Source organism: Somniosus microcephalus, unplaced genomic scaffold (assembly GCF_052327205.1).
Source record: "Somniosus microcephalus isolate GS21.2 unplaced genomic scaffold, FLI_Smic_1.0 unresolved_chr2, whole genome shotgun sequence".
In the NCBI taxonomy this organism is placed as follows: Eukaryota; Metazoa; Chordata; class Chondrichthyes; order Squaliformes; family Somniosidae; genus Somniosus; species Somniosus microcephalus.
This window is the reverse complement of record NW_028225180.1, coordinates 92,559,120-92,571,652: the sequence shown is the minus strand read 5'-3', so window position 1 is coordinate 92,571,652 and position 12,533 is coordinate 92,559,120. Positions and strand designations below refer to the sequence as shown.

At 65.3% G+C, this 12,533-nt stretch overlaps 1 protein-coding gene across 3 annotated transcripts in view; it reads right to left on the bottom strand.

The window, feature by feature from the left end:
- Positions 1-12,533, bottom strand: part of naa40 (N-alpha-acetyltransferase 40, NatD catalytic subunit) — a 38,939-nt gene that overhangs the window by 23,825 nt on the left and 2,581 nt on the right. For all 3 annotated transcript variants that reach the window (XM_085976367.1, XM_085976365.1, XM_085976366.1), the window contains exons 2-3: positions 5,417-5,512; positions 935-987 (exon numbers count right to left, since the gene is read on the bottom strand). In XM_085976367.1, coding sequence (XP_085832493.1) covers positions 935-987; positions 5,417-5,512 — 149 coding nt within the window. The remainder of the gene's footprint in view (positions 1-934; positions 988-5,416; positions 5,513-12,533) is intronic.

The window sequence follows — 12,533 nt, the reverse complement described above, 5'->3', positions numbered from 1 at the left end:
GCCAGTCAGTGTACAGATATCTCCCTGAGGGAGAGGGACTGAGAGACACCAGTCAGTGTACAGATATCTCCCCGAGGGAGAGGGACTGAGACACACCAGTGTACAGATATCTCCCTGAGAGAGAGGGACTGAGACACACCAGTCAGTGTACAGATATCTCCCTGAGGGAGGGACTGAGAGACACCAGTCAGTGTACAGATATCTCCCTGAGGGAGAGGGACTGAGACACACCAGTATACAGATATCTCCCTGAGAGAGAGGGATGGAGACACCAGTCAGTGTACAGATATCTCCCTGAGGGAGAGGGACTGAGAGACACCAGTCAGTGTACAGATATCTCCCGGAGAGAGAGGGACTGAGACACACCAGTCAGTGTACAGATATCTCCCTGAGAGAGAGGGACTGAGACACACCAGTATACAGATATCTCCCTGAGAGAGAGGGATGGAGACACACCAGTATACAGATATCTCCCTGAGAGAGAGGGACTGAGACACACCAGTATACAGATATCTCCCTGAGAGAGAGGGATGGAGACACCAGTCAGTGTACAGATATCTCCTTGAGGGAGGAACTGGGAGACACCAGTCAGTGTACAGATATCTCCTTGAGGGAGGGACTGGGAGACACCAGTCAGGGTACAGATATCTCCCTGAGAGGGACTGAGACACACCAGTCAGTATACAGATATCTCCCTGAGAGAGAGGGATGGAGACACCAGTCAGTGTACAGATAGCTCCTCAAGAAGGACCGAGTCACCAGCGCTGGGGGAGCCCAGGGTCTGCATCGCAGTCGGATCGATTGAAACAATAACCGGGCTACTGCCAGGTAGAGACCCAGGCAGGGAAAGAGGAATGATAAAGCCTGGCGGGACAGGTGTGGAAGGTTAGCAGCCTTCCCTGAGGGAAGTACATGAAACGACACAAACTCTTACCCATTTCTGTCGTATTTTTTGAAGGCAGGGAAAGACGCCAATGGATCGTCGAGCTTCAAAGGCAAAAGGGAGAAAGAGAAATTAAATCTCTCAAAACTACTCGGTTCACAATGTCCCCCCGCCTCACTCTCTCCCCCCCCCTTCCACTCTGTCCCCTCCTCTTCAAACTGTCACTGTGTCAGAAGCTCGTTGACCTTTCAGGCAGCACAGGCCTACCTAGCACTATCCCCAGCCGAGGTGTACACGAATGTTTCCCAGCAGCAGCGACTGGGTGGTAATCAAGCAGCCCCTGTCTCCCCCCCGCTGTCCCGAGGGCACACTGTACTTTTAAACAAAAATAAATGGGAAGATTCTCTCGACCGGGGCCCCGCCCTCACTGCCGGACCCCACGGGGAGCTGCAAAGACTGACCGTGACCTCCCAAGCCAGGGGAAACTTAGAATCATAGAATGGTTACAGCACAGAAGGAGGCCATTCGGCCCGTCGAGCCCGTGCCGGCTCTCTGCAAGAGCACTTCGGCGAGTCCCACTCCCCCGCCCTGCTAATGTTTTTCCTTCAGATAATTATCCAACTCTCTTTTGAAAGCCGTGATTGAGTCTGCCTCCACCGCCCTTTCAGGCAGTGAATTCCAGATCCTAACCACTCGCTACAGAAAAAAGTTTTTCCTCATGTCGCCTTTGGTTCTTCTGCCAATCACCTTAAATCTGTGTCCTCTGGTTCTCGACCCTTCCGCCAATGGGAACAGTTTCTCTCTCTCTGCTCTGTCCAGACCCCTCATGATTTTGAACACCTCTATCAAATCTCCTCTCAATCTTCTCTGCTCCAAGGAGAACAACCCCAGCTTCTCCAGTCTATCCACGTAACTGAAGTCCCTCATCCCTGGAACCATTCTTGTAAATTTTTTCTGCATCCTCTCTAAGGCCTTCACATCCTTCCTAAAGTGCGGTGCCCAGAATTGGACACAATACTCCAGTTGGGGCCGAACCAGTGTTTTATAAAGGTTCATCATAATTTCCACACTTTTGTACTCTGTGCCTCTATTTATGAAGCCCAGGATCCCGTAAGACTTTTTAACCGCTTTCTCAACCTGCCCTGCCACCTTCAATGATTTGTGCCCATACCCCCCGGTCTCTCTGTTCCTCCACCCCCTTTAGGATTGTACTATTTATTTTATACGTCCTCCCCTCATTCTTTCTAACAAAATGGATCACTTCACACTTTGCTGCGTTAAACTTCATTTGCCACGTGTCCGCCCATTCCACCAGCCTGTCTGTGTCCTCTTGAAGTCTATCACTCTCCTCCTCACTGTTCACTATACTTCCAAGATCTGTGTCATCTGCACATTTTGAAATTGTGCCCTGTACACCCACATCCAAGTCATTAATATATATCAAGAAAAGCAGTGGTCCCAGAACCGACCCCTGGGGAACACCACTGTATACCTTCCTCCAGTCTGATAAACAACCGTTCACCACTACTCTCTGTTTCCTGTCACTTAGCCAATTCTGTATCCATGCTGCCACTGTCCCTTTTATTCCATGGGCTTCAACTTTGCTGGCGAGCCTATTATGTGGCACTTTGTCGAACGTCTTTTGGAAATCCATGTACACCACGTCAACCGCATTACCCTCATCAACCCTTCTGTTACCTCATCAAAAAACTCGATCAAGTTAGTTAAACACGATTTGCCTTTAACAAATCCGCGCTGGCTTTCCTTAATTAATCCACACTTGTCCAAGTGACTGTTAATTTTGTCCCTGATTATTGTTTCTAAAAGCTTCCCCACTACTGAGGTTAAACTGACTGGCCTGTAGTGCTGGGTTTATCCTAACACCCTTTTTTGAACAATGGTGTAACATTTGAAATTCTCCAGCCCTCGGTCACCACCCCCGTATCTATGGAGGATTGGAATATTATGGCCAGTACCTCCGCGATTTCCACCCTCAATTCCCTCAGCATCCTCGGATGCATCCCATCCGCTCCTGGTGATTTATCTACTTTAAGTACAGCCAGCCTTTCTAATACCTCCTCTTTATCAATTCTTATCCCATCCAGTACCTCCTCTACCTCCTCCTTCACTATGTCTATGGCAGCATCCTCTTCCTCGGTGAAGACAGATGCAAAGTACTCGTTTAGTCCCTCAGCCATGCCCTCTGCCTCCATGCATAGGTCTCCTTTTTGGTCCCTAATCGGCCCCAGCCCTCCTCTTACTACCCATTTACTATTTATATGCCTATAGAAGACTTTTGGATTACCTTTTATGTTGGCCGCCATTCTATTCTCATACCCTCTCTTTGCCCCTCTTATTTTCTTTTTCACTTCTCCTCTGACCTTTCTATATTTAGCCTGATTCTCAGATGTATACTCGACCTGACATCTGTCATACACACTCTTTTTCTGCTTCATCTTACTCTCTATCTCTTTCATCATCCAGGGAGCTCTGACTTTAGTTGCCCTGCCTTTCCCCCTAGTGGGAATGTACCTCGACTGTACCTGAACTAGTTCCTCTTTAAAGGCAGTCCATTGTTCCAATACAGTTTTGCCTGCCAATCTTAGATTCCAGTTTACCCGGGCCAGATCCGTTCTCATCCCACTGAAATTTGCCTTCCTCCAATTAAACATTTTTACTCTAGATTGCTCCCTGTCCTTTCCATAGCTAATCTAAACCTTATGATACTATGACCACTGTTTCCTAAACGTTCACCGACTGACACTTGCTCCACTTGACCCACCTCATTCCCCAGAACCAGATCCAGCAATGCCTCCTCCCTTGTCGGGCCGGAAACATACTGATCAAGAAAGTTCTCCTGAACAAACTTCAGAAATTCTTCCCCCTCTCTGCCCTTTACACTATTACTATCCCAGTCTATATTAGGACAGTTGAAGTCCCCCATTATCACTACTCGACAGTTCTTGCACCTCTCTCTAATTTCTCTGCAAATTTGCTCCTCCCTATCCCTCCCACTAGTTGGTGGCCTATAGAATACACCGAGTAGTGTAATGGCACCTCTATTATTTCTTAACTCTAGCCATATAGATTCTGTCCTTGACCCCTCCAGGACATCCTCTCGCTCCAGCACTGTAACATTCTCCTTGACCAATACTGCCACCCCACCTCCGATCTTTCATTCCCTATCTTTCCTGAACACTTAATAACCAGGAATATTTAAATACCCAATCCTGCCCTTTTTTGAACCAGGTCTCCGTTATTGCCACGACATCATATTTGTTGGGCCATTTACTGCAGTACTCCCTTTCTGCCCGCACTCCAGCAGTGGCGGGTTGGTCCAGGTGTTGCTGGAGGTTTACACACCTGGAACACTAACCTGTCTGGAGGGGAGGGGAGGGGAGGGGAGGGGAGGGGAGGGGAGGGGAAATCCATGAGGAAGAAAATAAATTTAAGAAAAGCTGTGTTTCGGCACAGGGAGAGCACAACAGAGCGTAAATCACCGGGGGCATCGAGTGGTCGGGGGCATTGGGAGCACAGCCCAGGACAGGAGGTACATCATCCTCCCCGAACCTGCTCACCCCCCGCGCCCCGTCACTCTCCCCGCGCCCCGTCACTCTCCCCGCGCCCCGTCACTCTCCCCCCCGCCCCGTCACTCTCCCCCCCGCCCCGTCACTCTCCCCGTCACTCTCCCCCCCGCGCCGTCACTCCCCCCCGCGCCCCGTCACTCTCCCCGCGCCCCGTCACTCTCCCCCCCGCCCCGTCACTCTCCCCCCGCGCCCCGTCACTCCCCCCCCCGCGCCCCGTCACTCCCCCCCCCCCCGCGCCCCGTCACTCTCCCCCCCGCGCCCTGTCACTCCCCCCCGCGCCCCGTCACTCCCCCCCGCGCCCCGTCACTCTCCCCCCGCGCCCCGTCACTCTCCCCCCGCGCCCCGTCACTCCCCCCCCGTCACTCCCCCCCGCGCCCCGTCACTCTCCCCCCGCCCCGTCACTCCCCCCGCGCCCCGTCACTCCCCCCCCGCGCCCCGTCACTCCCCCCCGCGCCCCGTCACTCTCCCCCCGCGCCCCGTCACTCCCCCCCGTCACTCTCCCCCCGCGCCCCGTCACTCCCCCCGCGCCCCGTCACTCTCCCCCCGCGCCCCGTCACTCTCCCCCCGCGCCCCGTCACTCTCCCCCCGCGCCCCGTCACTCTCCCCCCGCGCCCCGTCACTCTCCCCCCGCCCCGTCACTCTCCCCCCGCCCCGTCACTCCCCCCCGCGCCCCGTCACTCCCCCCGCGCCCCGTCACTCTCCCCCCACGCCCCGTCACTCCCCCCCGCCCCGTCACTCTCCCCCGCCCCGTCACTCTCCCCCCGCGCCCCGTCACTCCCCCCCCCACCCCGTCACTCCCCCCCCACCCCGTCACTCTCCCCCCCCGCGCCCCGTCACTCTCCCCCCGCGCCCCGTCACTCTCCCCACCCCCCCCGCGCCCCATCACTCCCCCCCCCCGCCCCATCACTCCTCCCCTGCCCCATCACTCCCCCCCCGAACTCTTCACCTTGTTTGCGGTTTCCACCTTTGCGCAGATGGCATCCATGGCCGCTCGCTCCTCCAGTCTCTTCTGCTTCTTCTCCTTTGCTTTTGACGACTTTCTCTGGAATGTAAATATACCGGAGTTACTCTCCCCGCTCGCGGCCCCCCGGGGTAGCTCGCCCCGCTCGCGGCCCCCGGGGTGGCTCTCCCCACTCGCGGCCCCCGGGGTGGCTCTCCCCACTCGCGGCCCCCGGGGTGGCTCGCCCCGCTCGCGGCCCCCAGGGTGGCTCTCCCCGCTCGCCCCCCCACCCCCCGGGGTCACCAAGATGGCAGGTGATTGAGGTGCAAACTCCCGTCCCTGCCCCCACGAGGCACAGAACACCCATTCTCTACCTGCCCATTTCCCTATCCCAGCAGATGGCCACACCCCTTCTGCAGACTCAGGGCACAGCTCCACCGCATGGCCAGAGCCGGCCAGTACACCGTGACAGCTGACATAGCAATTTAAAACAGGGAATGTTGACAGAACAGTGTGACGTCAGGAAGGAAGGTTTGTGGACGGGCTGGGACCCCCAGCTCCTTCACTCCACCAACTTTCTAGTGTCTGTGCTGCCAAGCTGTCTGCCTGACATCACATCTCAAGCTTAACACCAGGGAAACCAAAATCCCCGGCCTCAGCCCCCCCTCCCCTTGTTACTGACTCCGTCCCCTCCCCACCAGCCGTCTAAGGCTCAACCATACTGTTGACAATCTTCACGTCTTAATCAAGTGCGAGCTCAGCTTTAAACCCTTCATCCTAACTCTCACCAGAACATTAGCCACTCCTGCCCCTAACTCAGCCCCATCAGTTAAAACCCACCATACAGACCCTAAGCACTGCCAGGCTCAGCCACACCAACACTCTCCTTACTGATCCCACCCCCATAAACTCCACCTCCACTGAGAGCATTCCATTCTCACCGACCAACACTCGCCCTCCCCTTCCCCGCCGGCCGACACTCGCCCTCCCCGCCGACCGACACTCGCCCTCCCCTTCCCCGCCGACCAACACTCGCCCTCCCCTTCCCCGCCGGCCGACACTCGCCCTCCCCGCCGACCGACACTCGCCCTCCCCTTCCCCGCCGACCGACACTCGCCCTCCCCTTCCCCGCCGGCCGACACTCGCCCTCCCCGCCGACCGACACTCGCCCTCCCCTTCCCCGCCGACCGACACTCGCCCTCCCCTTCCCCACCGACCGACACTCCCCTTCCCCGCCGACCGACACTCGCCCTCCCCTTCCCCGCCGACCGACACTCGCCCTCCCCGCCGACCGACACTCGCCCTCCCCTTCCCCGCCGGCCGACACTCGCCCTCCCCACCGACCGACACTCGCCCTCCCCTTCCCCGCCGACCGACACTCGCCCTCCCCTTCCCCGCCGACCGACACTCGCCCTCCCCTTCCCCGCCGACCGACACTCCCCTTCCCCGCCGACCGACACTCGCCCTCCCCTTCCCCGCCGACCGACACTCGCCCTCCCTTCCCCGCCGACCGACACTCGCCCTCCCCTTCCCCGCCGACCGACACTCGCCCTCCCCTTCCCCGCCGACCGACACTCGCCCTCCCCCTTCCCCGCCGACCGACACTCCCCTTCCCCGCCGACCGACACTCGCCCTCCCTTCCCCGCCGACCGACACTCGCCCTCCCCTTCCCCACCGACCGACACTCGCCCTCCCCACCGACCGACACTCGCCCTCCCCTTCCCCGCCGACCGACACTCGCCCTCCCTTCCCCGCCGACCGACACTCGCCCTCCCCTCCTCCCTCCCCGCCGACCGACACTCGCCCTCCCCTTCCCCGCCGACCGACACTCGCCCTCCCCTTCCCCGCCGACCGACACTCGCCCTCCCCTTCCCCGCCGACCGACACTCGCCCTCCCCTTCCCCGCCGACCGACACTCGCCCTCCCCTTCCCCGCCGACCGACACTCCCCTTCCCCGCCGACCGACACTCGCCCTCCCCTTCCCCGCCGACCGACACTCGCCCTCCCCTTCCCCGCCGACCGACACTCGCCCTCCCCTTCCCCGCCGACCGACACTCGCCCTCCCCTTCCCCGCCGACCGACCACTCGCCCTCCCCTTCCCCGCCGACCGACACTCGCCTCCCCTTCCCCGCCGACCGACACTCGCCCTCCCCTTCCCCGCCGACCGACACTCGCCCCTCCCGCCGACCGACACTCGCCCTCCCCTTCCCCGCCGACCGACACTACGCCCTCTCCCGCCGACCGACACTCGCCCTCCCCTTCCCCGCCGACCGACACTCGCCCTCCCCTTCCCGCCGGCCGACACTCGCCCTCCCCTTCCCCGCCGACCGACACTCGCCCTCCCCTTCCCCGCCGACCGACACTCGCCCTCCCCTTCCCCGCCGACCGACACTCGCCCTCCCCTTCCCCGCCGACCGACACTCGCCCCTCCCCTTCCCCGCCGACCGACACTCGCCCTCCCCTTCCCCGCCGACCGACACTCGCCCTCCCCTTCCCCGCCGGCCGACACTCGCCCTCCCCTTCCCCACCGACCGACACTCGCCCTCCCCGCCGACCGACACTCGCCCTCCCCTTCCCCGCCGACCGACACTCGCCCTCCCCTTCCCCGCCGACCGACACTCGCCCTCCCCTTCCCCGCCGACCGACACTCGCCCTCCCCTTCCCCGCCGACCGACACTCGCCCTCCCCTTCCCCGCCGACCGACACTCGCCCTCCCTTCCCCCGCCCGACCGACACTCGCCCTCCCCTTCCCCGCCGACCGACACTCGCCCTCCCCTTCCCCGCCGACCGACACTCGCCCTCCCCTTCCCGCCGACCGACACTCGCCCTCCCCGCCGACCGACACTCGCCCTCCCCTTCCCCGCCGACCGACACTCGCCCTCCCTTCCCCACCGACCGACACTCGCCCTCCCCGCCGACCGACACTCGCCCTCCCCTTCCCCGCCGACCGACACTCGCCCTCCCCTTCCCCGCCGACCGACACTCGCCCTCCCCTCCCCGCCGACCGACACTCGCCTCCCCTTCCCCGCCGACCGACACTCGCCCTCCCCTTCCCCGCCGACCGACACTCGCCCTCTCCCTTCCCCGCCGGCCGACACTCGCCCTCCCCGCCGACCGACACTCGCCCTCCCCTTCCCCGCCGACCGACACTCGCCCTCACCCTTCCCCACCGACCGACACTCCCCTTCCCCGCCGACCGACACTCCGCCCTCCCCTTCCCCGCCGACCGACACTCGCCCTCCCCGCCGACCGACACTCGCCCTCCCCTTCCCCGCCGGCCGACACTCGCCCTCCCCACCGACCGACACTCGCCCTCCCCTTCCCCGCCGACCGACACCCGACACTCGCCCTCCCCCTTCCCCGCCGACCGACACTCGCCCTCCCCTTCCCCGCCGACCGACACTCCCCTTCCCCGCCGACCGACACTCGCCCTCCCCTTCCCGCCGACCGACACTCGCCCTCCCCTTCCCCGCCGACCGACACTCGCCCTCCCCTTCCCCGCCGACCGACACTCGCCCTCCCCTTCCCGCCGACCGACACTCGCCCTCCCCTTCCCCGCCGACCGACACTCCCCTTCCCCGCCGACCGACACTCGCCCTCCCCTTCCCCGCCGACCGACACTCGCCCTCCCCTTCCCCACCGACCGACACTCGCCCTCCCCACCGACCGACACTCGCCTCCCCTTCCCCGCCGACCGACACTCGCCCTCCCCTTCCCCGCCGACCGACACTCGCCCTCCCCTTTCCCCGCCGACCGACACTCGCCCTCCCCTTCCCCGCCGACCGACACTCGCCCTCCCCTTCCCCGCCGACCGACACTCGCCCTCCCTTCCCCGCCGACCGACACTCGCCCTCCCCTTCCCGCCGACCGACACTCGCCCTCCCCTTCCCGCCGACGACTCCCCTTCCCCGCCGACCGACACTCGCCCTCCCCTTCCCCGCCGACCGACACTCGCCCTCCCCTTCCCCGCCGACCGACACTCGCCCTCACCCTTCCCCGCCGACCGACACTCGCCCTCCCCTTCCCCGCCGACCGACACTCGCCCTCCCCTTCCCCGCCGACCGACACTCGCCCTCCCCTTCCCCGCCGACCGACACTCGCCCTCCCCTTCCCCGCCGACCGACACTCGCCCTTCCCCGCCGACCGACACTCGCCCTCCCCTTCCCCGCCGACCGACACTCGCCCTCCCCTTCCCCGCCGACCGACACTCGCCCTCCCCTTCCCCGCCGACCGACACTCGCCCTCCCCTTCCCCGCCGACCGACACTCGCCCTCCCCTTCCCCGCCGACCGACACTCGCCCTCCCCTTCCCCGCCGACCGACACTCGCCCTCCCCCTTCCCCGCCGACCGACACTCGCCCTCCCCTTCCCCGCCGACCGACACTCGCCCTCCCCTTCCCCGCGCGACCGACACTCGCCCTCCCCTTCCCCGCCGGACCGACACTCGCCCTCCCCTTCCCACCGACCGACACTCGCCCTCCCCGCCGACCGACACTCGCCCTCCCCTTCCCCGCCGACCGACACTCGCCCTCCCCTTCCCCGCCGACCGACACTCGCCCTCCCCTTCCCCGCCGACCGACACTCGCCCTCCCCTTCCCCGCCGACCGACACTCGCCCTCCCCTTCCCCGCCGACCGACACTCGCCCTCCCCTTCCCCGCCGACCGACACTCGCCCTCCCCTTCCCCGCCGACCGACACTCGCCCTCCCCTTCCCCGCCGACCGACACTCGCCCTCCCCCTTCCCCGCCGACCGACACTCGCCCTCCCGCCGACCGACACTCGCCCTCCCTTCCCCGCCGACCGACACTCGCCCTCCCCTTCCCCGACCGACCGACACTCGCCCTCCCCGCCGACCGACACTCGCCCTCCCCTTCCCCGCCGACCGACACTCGCCCTCCCCTTCCCCGCCGACCGACACTCGCCCTCCCCTTCCCCGCCGACCGACACTCGCCCTCCCCTTCCCCGCCGACCGACACTCGCCCTCCCCTTCCCCGCCGACCGACACTCGCCCTCCCCTTCCCCGCCGACCGACACTCGCCCTCCCCTTCCCCGCCGACCGACACTCGCCCTCCCCTTCCCCGCCGACCGACACTCGCCCTCCCCTTCCCCGCCGACCGACACTCGCCCTCCCCTTCCCCGCCGACCGACACTCGCCCTCCCTTCCCCGCCGACCGACACTCCCCCTTCCCCGCCGACCGACACTCGCCCTCCCCTTCCCCGCCGACCGACACTCGCCCTCCCCTTCCCCACCGACCGACACTCGCCCTCCCCTTCCCCGCCGACCGACACTCGCCCTCCCCGCCGACCGACACTCGCCTTCCCCTTCCCCGCCGACCGACACTCGCCCTCCCCCTTCCCCGCCGACCGACACTCGCCCTCCCCTTCCCCGCCGACCGACACTCGCCCTCCCCTTCCCCACCGACCGACACTCGCCCTCCGCCGCGCACTCGCCCTCCCCTTCCCCGCCGACTGACACTCGCCCTCCCCTTCCCCGCCGACCGACACTCGCCCTCCCCTTCCCCGCCGACCGACACTCGCCCTCCCCTTCCCCGCCGACCGACACTCGCCCTCCCCTTCCCCGCCGACCGACACTCGCCCTCCCCTTCCCCGCCGACCGACACTCGCCCTCCCTTCCCCGCCGACCGACACTCGCCTCCCTCCCCGCCGACCGACACTCGCCCTCCCCTTCCCCGCCGACCGACACTCGCCCTCCCCTTCCCCGCCGACCGACACTCGCCCTCCCCTTCCCCGCCGACCGACACTCGCCCCTCCCGCCGACCGACACTCGCCCTCCCCTTCCCCGCCGACCGACACTCGCCCTCCCCGCCGACCGACACTCGCCCTCCCCTTCCCCGCCGACCGACACTCGCCCTCCCCTTCCCCGCCGACCGACACTCGCCCTCCCCTGCCCCGCCGACCGACACTCGCCCTCCCCTTCCCCGCCGACCGACACTCGCCCTCCCCTTCCCCGCCGACCGACACTCGCCCTCCCCTTCCCCGCCGACCGACACTCGCCCTCCCCTTCCCCGCCGACCGACACTCGCCTCCCCTTCCCCGCCGACCGACACTCGCCCTCCCCTTCCCCGCCGACCGACACTCGCCCTCCCCTCCCCGCCGACCGACACTCGCCCTCCCCTTCCCCGCCGACCGACACTCGCCCTCCCCGCCGACCGACACTCGCCCTCCCCGCCGACCGACACTCGCCCTCCCCTTCCCCCGCCGACCGACACTCGCCCTCCCCCTTCCCCGCCGACCGACACTCGCCCTCCCCTTCCCGCCGACCGACACTCGCCCTTCCCCGCCGACCGACACTCGCCCTCCCCGCCGACCGACACTCGCCCTCCCCTTCCCCGCCGACCGACACTCGCCCTCCCCTTCCCCGCCGACCGACACTCGCCCTCCCACCGACGACACTCGCCCTCCCCCTTCCCCGCCGACCGACACTCGCCCTCCCCTTCCCCGCCGACCGACACTCGCCCTCCCCTTCCCCGCCGACCGACACTCGCCCTCCCTCCCCCGACCGACACTCGCCCTCCCCTTCCCCGCCGACCGACACTCGCCCTCCCCTTCCCCGCCGACCGACACTCGCCCTCCCCTTCCCCGCCGACCGACACTCGCCCTCCCCTTCCCCGCCGACCGACACTCGCCCTCCCCTCCCGACCGACACTCGCCCTCCCCTTCCCCGCCGACCGACACTCGCCCTCCCCTTCCCCGCCGACCGACACTCGCCCTCCCCTTCCCCGCCGACCGACACTCGCCCCTCCCCTTCCCCGCCGACCGACACTCGCCCTCCCCTTCCCCGCCGACCGACACTCGCCCTCCCTCCGACCGACTCGCCCTCCCGCCGACCGACACTCGCCCTCCCCTTCCCCGCCGACCGACACTCGCCCTCCCCTTCCCCGCCGACCGACACTCGCCCTCCCCTTCCCCGCCGACCGACACTCGCCCTCCCCTTCCCCGCCGACCGACACTCGCCCTCCCCTTCCCCGCCGACCGACACTCGCCCTCCCCTTCCCCGCCGACCGACACTCGCCCTCCCCTTCCCCGCCGACCGACACTCGCCCTCCCCTTCCCCGCCGACCGACACTCGCCCTCCCCTTCCCCGCCGACCGACACTCGCCCTC